The sequence below is a fragment of the Mustela putorius genome, unplaced genomic scaffold (assembly GCF_011764305.1).
Source record: "Mustela putorius furo isolate JIRA1106 unplaced genomic scaffold, ASM1176430v1.1 tig00003909_pilon_pilon_pilon, whole genome shotgun sequence".
NCBI classification, from domain to species: Eukaryota; Metazoa; Chordata; class Mammalia; order Carnivora; family Mustelidae; genus Mustela; species Mustela putorius.
Genome location: NW_025422057.1, coordinates 30771181 through 30790550, shown reverse-complemented (window position 1 = coordinate 30790550; position 19370 = coordinate 30771181). Strand labels below are relative to the sequence as shown.

At 44.4% G+C, this 19370-nt stretch overlaps 1 protein-coding gene across 5 annotated transcripts in view; it reads left to right on the top strand.

Moving 5' to 3' along the window:
* Nucleotides 1-18436, top strand: part of LCOR (ligand dependent nuclear receptor corepressor) — a 144484-nt gene extending 126048 nt beyond the window's left edge. For all 5 annotated transcript variants that reach the window (XM_013054675.2, XM_045068588.1, XM_004749582.3 and 2 more), the window contains one exon: nt 3575-18436. In XM_013054675.2, coding sequence (XP_012910129.1) covers nt 3575-7907 — 4333 coding nt within the window. In that variant the 3' untranslated portion in view covers nt 7908-18436. The remainder of the gene's footprint in view (nt 1-3574) is intronic.
* Nucleotides 18437-19370: the final 934 nt, after the last annotated feature.

Genomic DNA, 19370 nt, shown 5'->3' with positions numbered 1-19370 from the left:
TTGGTGGGTACTGATGTTTCTGCAGTACGTGTGCCTTGGTTGTGAAGACCCCATTTACCCTTTCCGTAGTGCTGTGAAACAGATTCATACTTACCTGTAGTTGTCTGTCTTCTGGGACTAGCTCAGCCATATTGCCACAACCATTGCTTCAGGGGTGGTTTCATGGCCCTTTGGAAATCTTACTTAGTTGAGGCTAATTAAAATACTGAAGCACTATTAAATTATTAAAATATAGAACAGTAGCACATGTCTTATGACCATAAAAGAGGTTAGATCTCACCTGTAGATTAAGTATTACTCAGTTTTTTATTCCGTGTGAGCATCACTTTAGAAGAAAGTACTTTCTCAGTTTCTTTCAGAGCATTCTGTCCTCTTATTGCGTATACATCTTGATTTCATTAATCTGTAAGCATATTGTTAACCCCAAATACTAAAACCGACTTTCCAGAGCAAAGCCATAGGCATGGAACAGTGTCCAGATTTTCACACTTTGGTGATAATTATGCTTCTTAAGTTAGAGGGAAACATTTATCTCTAGTTTTTTCTGTAGTAAGATACCAGGATATTTCTTTATCTTTTTTGTAAACCTTGATCAACCCTTTTTTTACCTTTTTTCATGTATTGCTAACATGCACTTTTTGATGCATTGAAAAGGCAGTGATATCCCACTTTATAGTCACCTCTCTCAGAGACATCAGGAACACCTTCAAAAACTGAAAAATAAAGAGCATTGAGCAGTGAAATTGTTAGAAAATCCATGTACTTTACTCATAAAACTGTTCCTGAAGCCTTCATTCAGAATCTTTATTTTTATCTAAAGTACCAGTCTAGGACTTGAAGTAAGAAACACAGCTGCTATTTTGCAGCCAATTATAAGAAAGATTTAATAACATACAGACTGCCAGTGTGACTTTTTTGTATTAAGGGAGTCAGATTTACTTAATCGAATAGCGCCCAAAGCTATCTATGTATTTTAGTTCAGTATAATAAAACTAACAGCTATGGCACATGTAGGTGGCTCAGTAGGTTAAGCATCCATGTTTTGATTTCAGCTCAGGTCATGATCTCAGGGCATGAGGTCGAGCCCTGTGTCCAGCTCCACACTGGGTGTGGAGGCTGCTTAAGATTCTCTCTCTCTTGGGGTGCCTGGGTGGCTCAGTCATTAAGCGTCTGCCTTTGGCTCGGTTCATGATCCCAGGGTCCTGGGATTGAGTCGCATATCAGGCTCCTGCTCAGCGGGAAGCCTGCCTCTCCCTCTCCCACTCCCCTCGCCTGTGTCCCCCGCCCCTCTCTGTTAAATAAATAAATAAAATCTTTAAAAAAAAATTCTCTCACACTGCCCCCTCCCCACCCCATTCACACATGCCCTCTCTCTCTTTCTCTCTCAAAAAAAATAAATAAACCACAACAGCTAAACTTTAATAATAGTGAACATGGTAAAAACCCTGAGTCATTAAGAAAGAAAAAACTATGTACAGAGGAGGATAATTTTTAAAGACTTCCATCAAAAATACTTTTTAGAATTTTATTTTATTTTTTTTTAAGATTTTCTTTTTTTTTTTTTTAAGATTTATTTATTTATTTATTTGTCAGAGAGAGAGAGAGAGAGTGAGCGAGAGCGAGCACAGGCAGACAGAGTGGAAGGCAGAGTGGAAGGCAGAGGCAGAAGCAGGCTCCCCGCGGAGCAAGGAGCCCGATGTGGGACTTGATCCCAGGAGGCTGGGATCATGACCTGAGCCGAAGGCAGCCGCTTAACCAACTGAGCCACCCAGGCGTCCCACTTTTTAGAATTTTAAATGCTTGGTACTTGAAGTGTAAACTTTATGTGGAAAATTCACTTTAGGTTGTGAGAAAGCATTAATGCACATCTCTGAGTTATTTTTTATTCAAGTATGTTTAATGTGACTGGCTGACACATTGGTCAATGGTAACTGATAACTTTGTAGGTTTTCCTTTGTACTAATCCTAAGTGGAAGAGGAGGCACCTCTGTTAAGACCAAAAATAGTTAAGTGTTCTGGCCAAGGTTACACAACTAGTAAGTGGCAGAACACTTGCTACTGTCTTACAATACTGTATCCTGTTACACATATTATGCTGTTGGTACCATCTGACAGACATAGCAACAGGGGATGAGGAAGGCAGGAGGCCAGGGACGGCTGTCTAAGGTAAGCTTTCCTGGAAAGGCACCTCATGGCTGGGAGATAAAGTCAGAGATTGAAGAAAAAGGAGAATTAGCTGGAAGATACTATCAAGTAACATCTGTTTAACACATGTTTACTAAACTGCCCTCAGTGCCCCGATGGTTTCATAGTCAGATAATCGTCTCCTTAGGGAGACTCAGGAAGATAGAGATTGACAAGTTGCATAAAACTCCAGAAAACTGGATGGCGTCCCTGAGTGTCTCAGCCAGTTAAGCCTCTGCCTTCAGCAGCCTTCAGCTCTGGTCCATGATCTTGGCGTCCTGGGATCAAGCCCTGGGTCAGGCTCCCTACTCAGTAAGGAACCCACTTTTCCCTCTCCCTCTGTCCTTCTCCCTGGCGTGGGCTCGCTTGCACTCTCTCTCAAATGAATTGTTTAAAAAACAACAAACCAAAAAACCCCCAGAAAATTGGAGCTCTCCAACTGCTTGAATTTAGTAAAACCAAGACATCTAGAAACACTCAGTAGCCCTTGACAACCCTCAGCTGTCTGAGTGGGACTTGCTTTTAGCTTATTTTGAGTGTAGGATCATCCTTGCCCGCCACCGCCCACTGTCCAGGTTAAACTTCAGAGTTGTCCTGCATAACTTACAGAAGTGGTGGTCTGATGTCGAATGACGTCTTGTGAAGTACTGTAAAATGCTTGTTGAAGGTAGGAGAATGTAGCAGGCGGGGCTTGACTGAGAAGACATCCGGCTGCCTCCTTGCAGTGACAGAAGCTTGCAGTTTACAGTGGGATTTCCGGTTTCCTTGTTTAGAGCCTAGGAATCAGCAATTGCTTCTAACTCCATCTGTCATTGTGTCTGAAATGTGAAATTACAGATCTTAATTCTCATTGCCCCAGGAAGGGGGCAGAAAAGTTCCTGCATTACTGTTTGCAGAATTATAAGTCCAGCCAATTAGTCATGCTGAGAAACCATGTTAAAACTACAATTTCTTTAAGTCCAAAGTTTGTGATGTAGTGCGTCTGAATTTTTGTCAGTGTGGTGGACTTATAAATCAATGACTATTTAATAACAGGACTACTAAAACGAAAATGTATGTTAACTGACTAGAGTTAATAATGTGGCCAAAATTTTATTTTCGGAAAAATTCTTATCAATGATATTTCTTCTCTATAAGATAAAAATTATTATGAATGATCACTTTAAAAGTATGAAGGATGTTACTAAAATTTGGGAATATATCAGGACTGGCCTTATATTTTAATTAGGAAAATACTTATTAAATGAAATTTATATGGGCGCTTAGAAGCAGTTTTAGAGTGTCTGTTCACTCTCTTTATAGCATGAGTAACATCTGGTGAATTTCATAATGTAAAAATGTTCTTCAGAAAATGACCATACTAATTTCTCCTTTCTCTTTGTCCATCTAGTGAGAACTCAGCAAAGGCGATAGCAGTAGATTCTAACAATCAGTCGAAGTCCCCACTGGAGAAGTTTATGGTAAAACTGTGCACTCATCACCAGAAGCAGTTCATCCGCGTCCTGAACGATCTGTACACTGAATCCCAGCCGGGCACTGAGGACCTGCGGCCTGATTCTGGAGCGATGGATGCATCCACGTGCAACGCTGGCTGTGCCCAGCTAGGCGCCAGACAAAAGGAAAAGGATGCTGCGTGTCTCGATAGGAAGTCTCCTCCTTCTGTAGATTTGTTCGTAGACTCATCAGACCCGCACAGCCCTCCACACTTAACAGAACAGGCCCTGAAGGAGCCTCCTCCTGAGATAAACTCTGCAGATGGAAGAGAGAATGCCTTGACTATTATCCAGAAAACTTCCTCTGAACATCCAACCACTAAACCTAATTCTGGTAGTTCAACGGATAGTTCCACTCTGGGATACCTCGCTGCATCTAATTCTTCCTCGATAAGCTTCCACCACACCTCTAAGAGCTTGGAGGGGCAAACCACTGGACAGGAGCAAGACACGAATGTGAAAATATGTGAGGATGGGGAAGACCATATGCAGAGCTCAGCTTTAGTAGAAAGTCTGATTGCAGTGAAAGTGGCACCTGAGAATAGTGAGGAGAGCAACAGCTGTATTGGTTCTCAAAGAAATTCATTCAAAGCTTTATCAGAAGAGGCTTGGGACTCAGGGTTTACTGGGAATTCACCTAGAACTGCTGACAAAGAGAATGCTTTACTCTGTAGCTCAAAAACACCTCTGCGCCAGGAGTTAGAGTCCAGTGAACAAGATTCAAGGCCAAAGCAAGAGAACCATCTTCACTCACTAGGAAGAAATAAGGTGAGTTATCATTTACATCCCAGTGATAAAGGTCAGTTTGATCATCCCAAAGATGGTTGGTTAGCCTCCAGCCCCATGCCAGCTGTCCACAAAGCATCTAATGGACATTCGCGAACCAAGATGATATCAACCTCCATTAAGACAGCTCGGAAGAGTAAGAGGGCATCAGGACTGAGGATAAACGATTATGATAACCAGTGTGATGTCGTTTATATCAGTCAGCCGATAACAGAGTGCCACTTGGAGAATCAAAGATCAATATTATCTTCTCGGAAAACAGCCAGGAAGAGTACTCGAGGATACTTCTTCAATGGTGATTGTTGTGAGCTGCCAACTGTTCGCACGCTGGCCAGAAATTTACACTCTCAAGAAAAAGCGAGCTGTTCAACAGTGGAGCCAGAGGCAGTGGTCACTGCCAAGCAGACCCTCATACTTTCCGTCCCTGGACCTGCTGTGGATGTGCAGTGTCCCAGAGAAGACGACCATGAAGAACCAAGTAAAGAAATAACCTCCCTCAAGGAAGGAGAAAGAGAAGCTTCCTCTGAAAAGGAATCTCAGGAGCCTGAGGTTTGCCCCATGACAAATAAACCAAATCCGAGCAGCTCTCCCAGGTCAGAGGAAATGACAGCCTCCAGCTTGGCATCGCCTCTCCCAGCTCATCTTCCCGAAGAGGACACGCCAGAAGGTAGCTCCATGGTCTCAACTCCCACAGCAAGTGGGGTGGCTTCCCCTGAACAAGATCAGCAACCAGTCCAACTGCTGGATATCAAGGAGGGGACTGTCATCCAAGACGGTCACCTGGTTTCCTCTGCTGAGAGTATTTCTGAGGGAGGCAGTGGCAATGTGGTTTCTAGGCCTCATTCTTCTCCTGAAATAGTCAGCAGAGAGGAGGGTCCTCTGGGCTTAGAAAGTCAAAGTCCGCCGGTGGGTTTGGAGCCTCCCCTGAGCCTGGGAAAAGCTGAAGACAACCAAAGCATCAGTACTGAGGCCAAGACTGAAGAAGACACTCAGGAGCTGGATACCTGCCCACCCTTGAAGGAAAGCAGCACTTTCACTAATGAAAACCCCAGAGAAATTGAGGACAGTGAGGCAGCAGTTGGTACAGGAAAATCAGAGGGACAGAGCAGTGATGTAAAACTTTGTTCAGAAAAAGATACGTCCGATCAAAACATTGATTCACCTGAAGAGAATGTGGACAAGAAGAAAAAAAGTAAAAAACTCCCTGAGGCCTCTGACAGGTGCCTAAGGAGTCAGCTTTCAGATCCTCCCTCTGCGGATAGGTGCCTGAGAAGTCAAAGTTCAGATTCTTCCTCTCCTTGTCCTGAGATCAAGATTTCTAAAAATCCTGGTATGAAACGTTCTAAAAAAGAAGGGTGCCCTGGGGAGACAGCATCTGAGGGCCTTCTGGCTGACGGCTTCCATACAAAAGGTCTGGAGGACACTGAAAACCCAGGTGTTGATGAAAATCCCTCTGAGAAAGACACTGAGCAGGAGGGTGAAGGAGGTGGGATCATCACCAGGCAGACTTTTAAAAACATGCTGGCAAAAGAAGTCAAGGGGGAAGAAGGAGATATTTTCCCCAGCAATGATCCCATAACCACAGTGGGCCAACCCCTGCCTGGAGAGAGACTGGAAATCTATGTTCAGTCTAAGTTAGGGGAGAAAAATGCTCATGACCCCTCCGAAAGTATTCCTTGTACTTTCCCAGAACAATCAAAAGAGAAGCCAGAACCAGTTCCCACACAAGATCTGGAGGAGGTTGTGAATGAGGTCGGCACTGAAAACACCCAGTGTAAAGATGGTGAAAGTGACCTGCCGTCCAGTGCACTGGGCTTGTCAGGTAGTGGAAGTGGTGATGCTGCTGGGCCCCCAAAATGGGTACCGAGGCTTACAAGACTGACCTCTTCAACCTACAACCTAAGACATGCTCATTCTCTGGACTCCTCAGACACTGCAAGAGTGACTTCAGAAAAGGAAGCAGCACAAGGAAACCCAATGCCAAAGGAAGATGAAGCTTCGGAGAGTGGAGATCCCTTAGATGAGGAGGATGTGGACCCCGTGGTGGACGACCAGCCAAAGTTTGTGGAATGGTGTGCAGAGGAGGAGAACCAAGAGCTTATTGCCAACTTCAATGCCCAGTACATGAGAGTTCAGAAGGGCTGGATCCAGTTGGAGAAAGAAGCCCAGCCAACACCAAGATCAAGGAACAAGTCAGATAAACTGAAGGAGATTTGGAAAAGCAAGAAAAGGTCACGGAAATGTAGGGGTTCATTGGAGGTTCAAAAGTTTTCTCCTGTTCAGATGCTGTTTATGACAAACTTTAAATTATCTAATGTTTGCAAATGGTTCTTAGAGACTACTGAAACCCGGTCTCTGGTGATCGTGAAGAAGCTCAACACTCGTCTTCCAGGAGACATCCCCCCCGTCAAGCATCCTCTTCAGAAGTACTCTCCTTCCAGCCTGTACCCCAGTTCACTACAGGCTGAGCGCTTAAAAAAGCACTTGAAGAAATTTCCTGGAGCTACTCCTGCTAGGAACAATTGGAAAACACAGAAGCTCTGGGCCAAATTTCGAGAAAATCCTGACCAGGTGGAGTCAGAGGACACCAGTGACGTCAGCCTCGGCCCCGGTTCTGAAGACAGCGTAGAGGAAGTCAAGGAAAGACGAAGTAGCCATCCTCCCACAAACTCACCTACCCCAGCCAGTACCCGGATCCTCAGAAAATACTCCAATATTCGAGGAAAGCTGAGAGCCCAGCAATGTTTGATCAAGAGTGAGAAAATGGAAAGCCCATTTGGGCAGGCTGTGGAAAGTAAACAGAGTTGTAAGAGTGTATGCATCAACCCTCTGATGTCCCCCAAGCTTGCTCTGCAGGTGGACGCGGATGGGTTTCCTATTAAGCCCAAGAGCACCGACGGAATGAAGGGAAGGAAAGGGAAGCAGATGACTGAAGTCTTGCCGAAAGCAGAAGTGCAGAATAAACGCAAGAGGACAGAAGGCGGCAGCACTCAGGACAGGAAGGACAAGGGACCGGTGGTGAAAGCCAGCAAAGACAAGCATCCTGATGGAACCACCAAAACGCCTGCTGCCAAGAAGCCAGCTGCAAGGGACAGAATCAGCCAACTGCCCAGAAAGACATCCTTAAAAGAGAATAAAGTGAAGATCCCTAAAAAGTCTCCTGGGAAGAACTGCCCTCCCTCTAGAAGGGAAAAAGAGAATACAAACAAAAGACCCACACAGCCCCCTGCCTCGGAGGCAGGGATGAAACCTGCAAAGCAAAAGGGGGCAGGTGAGTGCTCTTCCAGGCCGCAGAAAGCTGCCAGCAGGAAGCAGAGCAGCGGGAAGACTCGGGCCAGACCCTTGACAAAAACCCCGGAGTGCAGTGCAGCCCAGAGAAAGCGAAAACTAAAGGCAAAGCTGGACTCTTCTCACAGCAAACGGAGACGGCTGGATGCAAAGTGATCGGAAGGCTGGCAGCCACGAGTTAAAACTGTCCTGCAGAAGTAACCCTGCATTGTGCATTAACTAACTCTGCTTTTATAAGCTTATCCAGCCTTTCAAAGCTGCAGGTAACAGAGAACACCACAACTGAAGATGCCAGAAAATGCATCTCAGATGGAGAAGGGAACTTGCAGAGTCTTTCTCTGAGGCTGAGTAAGGGAAGTTATATATTATATTCTGATTGTTCCTTGGGTTTTAAACTTGGAACCAAGCAGTTTTAGTTTTTAAAAGTACAGTGCCTTATTTATCCTTTTTGTTTTTAAATTTACGAAAGCTAAAAAGCTGATCTATGTGATAAAGGCTTGTATTTTATACTTGATGCACAAGCACTTGTAGCCAAGAAGATCACCGTCATGCACAGAAAAGTAGCTTTTCAGCAGCCGCCCTGCAGCGTCTGTCCATGAGCAGATGCTCCTCTTTGCAAATCCAAGCAGTGAACTTCCCTCTCCCTCTTGTTTGTTTGTTTAAATGATATTCGAAAGCTAAACCAAATCATTTTTATGGTATGTGGAGATTGCAGAGGGAATTTATAATTATTATGATAGATGAGTATTTCTGTTACTTCTTTTTAAAAAAATCAGATTCATTATTGGTCACTCCTCCCACTTTTGACTTTATGTCATTTAAAAAAATGTATTCTAAATGATGCACCCATGGGACAAAAGATGGGTCACAAGGTGTTACTATTGGGTTAGGACCTCTAAAAATTATTTACATCCCCCAGGTGATTTACATTACTGATTCTTACCATCCTTTTCATTTTTGGCCTTGCAAGCTTGCTGACATTCGAATAAGGCTTTTACCTGACTTCAGCAGGGGGGAAATGTAGGATTTTTTTTTTTTCATCTTGTAACTGTAACTTGACAATTAGGATGAGAGTGACTGTTCTAATCTTCTTTCTTACCCTGAATATTTCCATATTCGAAGAAAGCCAAGTTGTTATTTCCAGTAATAGAAAAGTTTAGGAGTTTGTGTTCATGTACATTTGGGTGCATTTGCCTGTGGTTATCAGCCACAGATGTTTCCCAGCCCCAGTACAGTAAAATTCTTTCTTCCCCATGCAGTGTGCTAGGGTGTTCATGAGCTGCAAAAGTAGCACAGGCCAGATGGTTCAAATGTGGCCCAGGGTCTCTACATGAGGATCCGTAACACCAGTTTGGCGCCAGACTCAGAAAGGTCTAAACAGCACAGAGTCACGTGAAGGTCGGAGCAACCTTGCAGTTGGAGGAAGCAGCTCAGCATCTTGTAGCGGGGCCCACATCCCTCCTCCCACCTGGAGCTGATGTTCAGTTGGCTTGTCCCAATGTGAATGTACGTGTTTCGTGTTTCGAGTGGGTGTTAGCATTCTGACTGATGAGCACCGTACTGGTACTTAACGCTTGGAGTATCACTCTTGCCTCTCTCACAGCAGGTTCTGTTCTTTGGCTCAAAGGTGAGAGCTGCAGTGTTTGTAACTAATGTTGTTTGCCTTTCCCGAATGACGCCTGAGGTGGTTGCATTAGTTTTACCTTGGTGCCTGTAACTTTGCTCCATTACAATGCAGTGTGTGCTCAGCATTTCCACTGGGCCACTCTGCAAAACAGGCTTGGTTGTGAAAGCTCCTCTGCTGTGCTCTGTCACAGAAGTAGGCTTGTATGGACAGGGGCTCCTCTGTCCTTTTTACTAAAACGTTTCCATTTAGATTGTTTAGGTAAACCCAGATGGACTTTTTTCATGCATAGTTCCATCAACTCATGATAAAACAGAGCTTCTACCCATTCTGTTAAAGGTTTGCTGTATATAATGAGAACTTCTGCTGACTGGATAGGACTGGAGAGAAAGTTCGATTCATGGGAAATTGAGAATTGTGTTGAATTTCATAGACTATCTTCAATGAAGCCTTGACTTTCTTTCCCTTTATGTCTCCTCTATCCCATGAGTCTCTTTTCTTTTTGTTTTAATATCTTTGACTTTGGCCATTCAAGAGCTACCTATATGAATGAAACTGCTGAGTGTGTATGTTGGGCAGCCCTTTCTCAGCATTAAGTTGCACAGAAGCATTAGTATGTTTTGAGTAGGTTCGGTTAATCTTTGAAAGTGGTTTTGAAGTTATTAAGAAATATTCTCATATAGTCGTCACTGGATCCTGTTTTTGTGGTGACTTCAACAGCCGAGGTTTGCTGAGGCCACATGTGCTGACTCGAGGTGCCCCCCTTAGCGGCACGCAGATAGATGCCTTGTAGCGCTGCTTGGATGAGGTTCGGGAGAGGTATGAGGCAGTGAGCAGCTGCAACCCATCCAGTTCCAGGCTTATAACACATTCCATTACCTTCCTAAGTTCTTTTTCATTTTTAAAAGCGTGTTTCAAGATAATAGCCTTTTCTGTCATTTTAGGCAGCAGTTGAGAAAAGGTATCAATGTGTATGCATTTTTTATATATATATATACACTGCAGTGGTCATCTTTAAAATCAGCTTAACATTTTAGAGTAGTGACAACACTTCAATAGACTGAGAGTCTACATAATTAGAACACTTAAGTTTAGAGGTATTTTTATATTTGTTGAATCTCATTTTTGCTGAGTCAGTTAATTTTGCTAATAGCAGAAGGGGGGACAAATGAACTTGAGGGCTGGCTCTGAAATGCCCTTTTACACTTACAACTGATGTTGTCTAGCTGCTCCTAGACACCTCCAAGCCAGACCTGCAGCTGACTCAAGTCTCCCCTGGTTTTCCCTGTCTTGCAAAGACGTCCTCTTTATAGCTGTCGTCACAGTATGGCTGGCCACCAGATGCAAAGGCAGTCTGTCCCACATTCCAGATTCCAAATCACAAAAGAATTCTGCTCCTGGGGCTAGCACCATGACTGACCCAGCACCAGAGCTGAAGTTGCTGACCAGAGAACGCTGGTATTACCTCTGAGCTTCTGGGAGAGCTCCAGGGAAGCAGTCTCAGAAGCTCTACCTTAGCTCCCCAGAGCTGGGCTCTCTTTGGGAGATCCCATCTTCTGGCTCCCACTTCCTGGCCCCTAAGGCTCCCTGGGTTTGGGAGGACAACATGCAGACCCTCCCTAGTCAGGGCCCAGAGCCTCACCACAGCGCTCCCTCAGACCCCAAGCAAGCTACAGCACACAGGGAGGCAGCCACCCTTTATTCTGCTCTTAAGGCTTCCTGCACAGGAACATCACTGCTGTCTGTCAGTCTGTAGTTGCTAGATCCTTGGGGCCCATAGGTAAGCCAGTTCTGTCACATCTGTATTTCAGTAAAGATTTCTACACAACCCTTCTCTGAAAACAATAATCTTGGGCTGTGGGTTTGGTTCTTGAGGTAGTATGGATAGGAGAGGTGCATGTCGCATCCCTTCACAGATGTGGTGCTCCTGATGGGCTCCTCTGTGCACTTCTCAATGTTCATGTAGTATATCAGTGGAACATGTCACTTCAAGACAGTTGCTTTGAACTGAAGTTTGGTCTCTTTCCTGCCTTGTGATGGATTGTGTAGTAAGGGCTATAGCTGTTACTTTCCTCTCTGGGCGGTGTCTTGCTGATTGAAGGACCTGAGAGCTAAGTAGGAAAGGACAGCATGCGACACAATGCAGACATCACCCTTCATGAGTCTGGTGGCTTGTCACCACACCTGGGACTAGTTTGGAATTTCCCAGGGTGCTGGGTCCAGGAACCACCCCCGTTCCTTTTGGTTTCCTGTCAGCCCACACAAGCCATCTTTTTTACAGACACCCTATCAAGGGTCTGTAGAATATGGGCTGGTCGCTCTTTTGTAAATAAAAGTTTATTGGAACATAGCCATGCCCGTTTGTTTATGTATCTTTCATAGCTGCTTTCCAGCACAGCAGAGTATCTACAACAGAGACCATATGGTCTGCAAAGCTGGAAAGATTTACTGTCTGGGCTTTTCAGAAAAAATTTGCCAACCTTCCTTGCTTAAGAAAATAATCCTTTTTCAAGAACAAACTTTGCATGGTTGATCTTTCAATCTTTCTTTTGCCTCCCCGTCCTTCTTTTCTTTTCTTCTTTTTCCTCCTTATCTTCCCTCAGTTTTGTTCTTCCTTTTATATTTCTTTCTTTCTCCTTGCTGCAGAAGAGACATGGTGTGTTGTTACAGCACACTGAATACATCTCCTAACACCTGAGCTGCTGCAGCCTCACATCTGCCTTCTCCAAGCTGCCCACAGTGAGGCCTCCGGCAGCCTCCAGAGTCAGGCCCCACAGGTGAGGAGGGCTTCAGAGTTCCCCCTGCAGCCCAGGCCTCTCATTTCACTCTGTCCTTATCTTAAGACCTGACTCTGGCTTCACATCTTGAGTGTTCCTCAGACAAGCCAAGATTTGGGTTTTGTTTGTTTGTTTTCAAAATTAATTGAGAATACTTTAGTTAGAGGCTCAGTTTTCTGAGCCCCATGTTTAGGGAAAATACGGAAAAGGCCTTTTCACAGAAGGAAAACAAAGTGCAGTCACTAACCCAAAGTACTCATTATATAATGTTTTTGACCAACTTCTAGGAGAATAAAAATGTATCGGTACTGATAGTTTTTTAGTCACATGCTCTCCTTTCAAAATAACTTCATTAAAGGCAAACCAACAAATAAAAAAAAAAATAGGGGCTTGCTTTGAACATGCTTTTAGGAAAGAATAGGAAATTGGAGCACATTAGAACCTGAGTATGACTGCAAAATTGTCCATTGTGTCTTTGGGTAAAATCCAGTCGGCCTCCAAGCTGTTGGTCTTTCCTCTCCCCGACAAGTCAAGGACAAGCTTCTGTACTATTCTGCAAATTAAGTTGAATATCGGGTTAGTGAAAAAATTTCTGTTAGTGGCCCCAGAACAGTGATGATTTCAATTATTTTGAAACGGTTAATTATTATTTTGACTTCTCAGCTATTAATTTTTGTTTTCTTATGGGTTGATGTCCACTGAAATGCTGGAATTTTTTCCTACAAGTATGAAATCGTGTCTATGTATATCTCATTGGGAAGGCAGTCCTCACACGCTCAGCAGTAAGCATTCTTCCCCAGCTTGCTCCCAAATCCTTTTCAGGGAAGAAATGAAAATCAAAAGATTATTGTATTTAAAACAAGCAGAATTGTGGAAAGCCTTTTGAAGCAACCTTCAATAAAGTTCATCCCCTGAAATGTCAGAACAAACTGCTGTTCTACAGTGGACAGATTGGAAGACTTGAAGGTCTGACCTCTCTCCTTGAACGATATTAAGTCATACTCAGGCAGAAACCCAGAGCTCTCTGATGCTGCTTCCGACTTCGGGCTTTGCCCTGTTGTGCCTGGGGACCCAGAAGACCACCTGGGGCATTTCTGCAGATAGTATGCTTGCTCATGCTTTTGCTCTTGGAATTGAGCCAGCACTGGTCAGTTCCTTCCATTACCTCCCATCTGCCTGAACTTCCCTTTCCCAGAGCACTGGTGGTGTACTGCTCGGTGCTCAGGTGACATCCTTGTCTTCGGGGTTCAGTGGGGCAGCTGTGTGGTTATGCCCACCTGGCAAGCACAGTGATGCACAGAGGCTTTCTCCCCTACCTGAGACCAGTCCACGTCACACAAGGTACTCAGCAGTAGGCAAGGTATGTGAAAGAACAGGTTGCCTATGAAACAGCCAACAACAGCAGCAAAAAACAGGTGTTTAAGGTTTTATAATATACCAGAGGTTGGAGGAATGCATTTTACCTTTTTAAAAAAAAGGATTGTGTTAAAAAAAATAAATAAATAACCGGGACTTACTGTGTAGCTGACACAGCCTAAAATATAAAATATCCACCACCTGGCTATTTACAAAAAAGGTTTCCTGGCCCTTGTAGTGTGTCATTTGAGGTCAGTTGTGCAGTTAGGCACAAACGTTTTTCCTGCATTCCAGCCTCGCACCGTTTCTGTCCTTTCAGACGGCGGGGAGCATCTTGCCACGCCGTCTCGGCACACAGCACTGGTGGTGGTTGGGTCCGGATGCTCCTCGGCACACAGCCGTTCTCGCACGCTACTTTGTGAGCAATGCTTGTGCGCTAAAGAAAACATATTCCCCTTCGTTGATTGAGTATTTGTTGAATCATGATCTCATCTAGTAGGATAAGTAGTTAAAACTAGAAGTACAACGTCTTTTAAGTCTTCCTCTGTGGCAAACAAATTTAGTAATGGACCTGAAGCCGAAATAGTGCCTCTCCTGGCCAGCCCTAGTGGGCTCCTTTCAGCCCCAGCGCTCTCCTTTTCTTTTCTGTGTACAGTATATTTGCAAGCTTCGGTCACTATTTGTGAATATAACTGGCCGGCCTGGGCCTGTTTGAACCTCGAATCCAGCCTAGCCGTTCTTTGCTCTCCTAGAAACACCAGCATGTTGATGGCCCTGGTTGGCACACCAGCAGCTGTAGCCTGAAGCAGCTCAGAGCCCTCCGGCCTGGCTCGGCTCATTTGGGGGAGCCGTCCTAGACATCTCACCTCTTCCCTCTCTGCTTAGGCCACCCAGCCCCCTTCCAGGAGGTGTCTTCTTGGAAACGGTCTCCCGTCTCCTGAGCACGTCATTGACCACAGACGTGTCATTCTAGAAGCGTCTTTCTCTCCGTAACTCTTTTTTTTCCTTCTAGAATTTAGCGGTTGGGTCCGGATGCTCCTCAGTTTATCAGCTTTTCAGCCCACTTGTTTTCTACAATCTGCACTTCATGCTTCTCGCTGCTGAAGCTGTATGTAGTATTTGGGAGGTGTGTGTGTGGGAAAGATGCTCTACAGACAAGATGCGCATAATTTTGTATATTTATACCACAGGGATTTGTTTTAGAGCCGCTGTAGCTTAAGGCTATTAGTTTCACCAGTGTTCTAGGAGACTGTGATATGGACTATGGTTTCAAATACGTTATATAATACATAGTTAGTTATACACCACACCGTGGAATTTATTTCACTGTGTAAATAGTGATATTTTCCTGTTCAAATGCTTCTATAGAAAATATTTATTTTAACAACAAAAAATTAACTGTCAAAAGGGCTTTCCAAAAAAGTGTTCTTTCTAGCCACTCATCTTCCCCAATTACCGTGCTCATCCATTAAACCCCCAAACAACATCGTGAAGGCAGAGGGTGCAGCCTTGAAACCTTCCCTCTGTTTGGGCATATGCAATGTGGATTGGGAACCTGAGTGCTTCCCCCCACTGCCATCCCATCCCAGAACAAAGTGGGTCTCCTACCACCGGTATGGCTGTGCCAGGCATGGCACCAGGGCTCGCCTGAAGCAGCCCACATTTTGCATACGCAGTTAATATCTTCCGACTGTCCAACAGCCTGTAGAGGGAAATGAGCCTTAGTTGTAACCCCAAGGAAATCCAAACCCATACCTGTGGGATATGGAGAAACCACTGGCTGCCTAAAGAAAGCATTAAGATAGGTTTTAGTCTTTCTCATGTTTGTGAAAGACACACACCTATTCACAGTCATTAACCATGGGAGATAAGCGTGTTTCCTTCTGCACCTTGGCAGCACTCACGGGCACCTCAACTCTCCTCCTCCTTGTCCTCCTCCCTGTCTCAGCAAGCATCTGTGCAGACGTGGGCCAGTCCCACCCGCAACCCGTGGTTACAGAATGAGACCGTCTGTTCTAAGATGTGTGCAGCTTTTTACTTCTCAGGAGTCTTGGTCTGTGATTCACAGCACCCCTAGATGTAAAGGAACTGATGGCTTTATGATCATGTTCCTCTTCCCTGTGCCCCATTCCTGGGCACCTCTGTTGAGTTGTGATTCTTGTTCCGCCCAGCGGCTGGACTGAGAACCGAGGCTCTGGGACCGCAGAGTGCTCGGGACTGGACACACGGGGGGTTTTGTCCTCCAGTTGAATTGTAATTTGCATGTTTTCTAATGGCCTCTCTTTTTTCTAACAAATGAGGAGGACACTTGAACAGTAATGCTGGAGAATGTTTTTTCTAAGTTACTATTTGTAAGCAAATCTGATTTTAAGATGAAATGTGAAAGGGTAACTAGGTGCCAGGGAATTTAGCACTGAACTAAACAGTCAACACTTTTTTAACCTTTGCAGGAGGAAATAGATTTTGCTCTCATCTAATGTTCACAAGAAGTAATGTTGTAAATAGTTTTTAAAAATATTTATTATGTGTGCTGTATACAGATTCACGTTCTGAGTGGTGTTGGTCTGCACTGTAGTATTGTAGAAGGATATATTTTGAGCAGTGGACTTACTTTCATAACACAGTTCACACATGGAGAAAGAACAGAAACCAGCAGGTTGAGAGCTGTTTGGGGCATTTGATCTGTAATGCTATATCAATCCAAGCTTTAACTGCCCCCTCTTCTCTTCTGGTTATGTTATATGTTATATATATTATACATACATACATATATGTATGTATATTATATATGATAAACTGGTCAGTTCCCAGATCTGCAGAGCAGATTTCCAGGTGTTCTTTCTGATGTGTTGCGCATAAGCAATAAGATCCTAGGAAATAACATTTATTCTGGGCTCTGCGTTGGCCCTTGTCTCAGAGGATAGGGTGGGGGTAGAACAGCTCTTGCTAAGACCTCTTGCCTTTGCCGGAGAGGTGGCTATACTTGAATTGTTGCTTCTGTTTGTCTGCACGCTGCTTCTTGTCATACAACTCTAGCAATGGATGAGAAATCTGCCAGCACCAGACACATCAAAATTTGGGCATGGAGATTGAAAAATGATCATTTTTCCATGAATTTGTAGGGCTTCTAGAATCTAGTCGAGGCAAAGCTCATTTGGCTGTAAACATAAGAATTTTTTATGTTAGGAATTTAAATTGCCAGCTAAAAGTCCTTTGAGTCTATCTGCCCTGCCTTTGAAGATTAAGCCCATTTCCTGGGGTCCTCCTCTGTGCCTGGGTTTGAAATGTCTGGGGTAAAAACCCTTTAGAGCTGAGCGAGGCAGGCAGTCCCTCTTCCATGGCTTCCAGCGTGCCCAGTTCCGCAGCTTTCTGAGCTGTTCAGCAGCCTCTCCTGTGACCGTCCTAAACTTTATGAAAAATACCCCACACCCAAATAACCATGAATAGAATAATGTAGTTTTTTAGACTTTTTGGATATGTCTTCTCTTTTGTATTTATGATGGTGTTTGGAATTTTTCACTAGTGTTTTTTTAGATTGAAGTGGGTGCGTTAGGATAAAACTTTCCATTGCTGAGCCTGAAAGCAAGCAAGAGGAAAGAAACTGACCTATATTGTGTCATTGGGAAGGTGACTACTCGTGGTGGTGGGAGGGCGGGGAGGGGGCATTGTAGATTATGTGGGAGTAAAATAGAACTATGGCCTGAGGCTCCCCAAGTATTATTACCTTGTAATAAATAATCCCCTTATTAGCCTCACTTAATCTCAATAGAAGCCTGCTGTTTACCCTCAGGGAACAAGTAGTTTTCAAAATTGAGCTCCTCCAAGGTCACTGGCCAGTGCCTGTGTGGAGGCACTGGTCGTCTTTGTGAACTCATGGCATTATTTTCCCATATGCATTATGATACTAAGAAATTCAACCCCAACCTGTATGAAAAGCACAGCCCAGGGTCCTACTTCAGGCTAGAGTCAATGCCTTTCAGGGGCCAGGGGGGCATAGGAGGCCCATGCAATTTAACTGAAGCTCAGGTGCCGTGTTGGGTTTTTATTCTTTTTAGGCCACAACCCTTCAGAATGAGATTAGGGCAGGGGCTGCTGATCCGGCTGTGGATCCAGGGAGCTCTAAGATGAATCTCTACCGTTCCTTTAAGGTCTTTCTGGTTCCTCCCAGTGTTGTCATTGCCGAGGTCAATCTTGTAGTTGTTCAGATGTGCTCCTTTTTGCTGTCTTGTGAGTCTTAGCCAGTGATCCAGATGCCCAAGGAGAGAGTCTCCGGAGGGCCTAGCCCCTGTCCAGTACCAAGCGTGTGCTCCTAACCTATGCGAAGGTGGTCTTTCCAAAAGCAGTGAATTGAGAAACTCTGCAGATGGTAATCTGGATGATCAGCGTGTATCTCTTGGGCCTGGATTTCCATGATGTTAGTGAGTGTAGGAAAATACTGTGTCTTTAATGGATGAAAATTCAATGTATGCTGTGAATTTGTTGGTTTGAAACATTGAAAAATTTTCATTAGACAATGTTTACATACCTCACCTGAAGAACCTTTGAGAGTGTATATATGAAATTTAAAAATATATTAAGTTGCTTTAAAACAATATGTATAGCTATAAAAGTTGGAGTTATTTTAACTTTGAATATGTACCACGTCTCTTAAATATTGGAATCTGTGGATTTTTTTGTGCTTCTGTGTTTTACTTTCCTATTAGGCCATATAGGAAACTGTGTTCTTGTTACTGGTAAAGGGGCCCTCACTGAAATCCAAGCTTGGAAGGATTTCCTTTGTTGTTTCAGATTTTCTTGTTTGGGTTTGAGGGATGGGGTATGGAACTAGAGGATGTGTGGGAGGGATTTCTCTAACATTGACATCTATTCCATGAGCTTTTTCTAGGCGCTTATTTTATTGCAGCGTATTAAACTTCTTTGATATTAAAGTGTGTTTGTGTAGTTACTGGAGAGGGAACAGAATGCATGGAAGCCCAGTATTACACTTGCAGCCTCTGGCGAAGTTGAGAAGTTGCCAGAAGGAACAAAAAGCAATACTTCTTTGTACTTTTGCCTCAACCGCGGTGTTGGGACTTAACGGAGCACTGTTTGGTAGATCTGTGGCCATTTTGTGAGGTATGCCTAACTTCAGGGGCAAGAGAACACCATGGATGAATCCTTGGGAATTCCCACCGCAGACTTGGAAAGGTGCCCGTGCTTCATCCTAGGGGCAGAGAGCAGCTGAGCCAGGTAAGCCACTGTTAAATTTGGGGGTGATCCGTACAGCCCCCGAGGAGGGCTGCCCCCATTCTCTAGAGTCCATTTGGGGCCTGGCAGAAAGCTGGCAGGAAATTCCTGCATTTCCTAGCCTTGTGACCTGTTCCACTGTATTCTTTCAGTTCTGCTTGAGCGGGGTCCATGTAAGCATCCAGGGGACAGTGATTCCTGTGGAATCAGCCATGATTTCATTAATAAATTAGAGGATGGTGGCCACTGACACACAGAACTATATCCAGTAAACATAACCCTGCAGCTGACAATCGGGCTACCTCTCAGCCTGGATTAGGAGAGACCTCCTGTTCCGTGTTAGGACTTTCCATTGTTAAAAGAGACTTCTTTTCCTCCCATATTGATCCTACGGTAGAATATCTAGACTGTATCTCAGAGGTGCAGACTGACTGGCTGGGGGTGAGGGATCATCTGGAGAATTCTCTCTTGAGAGCGCAGGGCATCAGGACAATAGGGACGCATTAGCGCCGATCTCAGGAAAACTAGGCAATGCTAGTTGGAAGCATGGTCATTCATTCTTTCTGTTGCTTCCACTCCCCAGCCAAGCCCTGCTATGCCCATTTCCTTGGCTGGGGATTTCCTTTGAACTGTTAA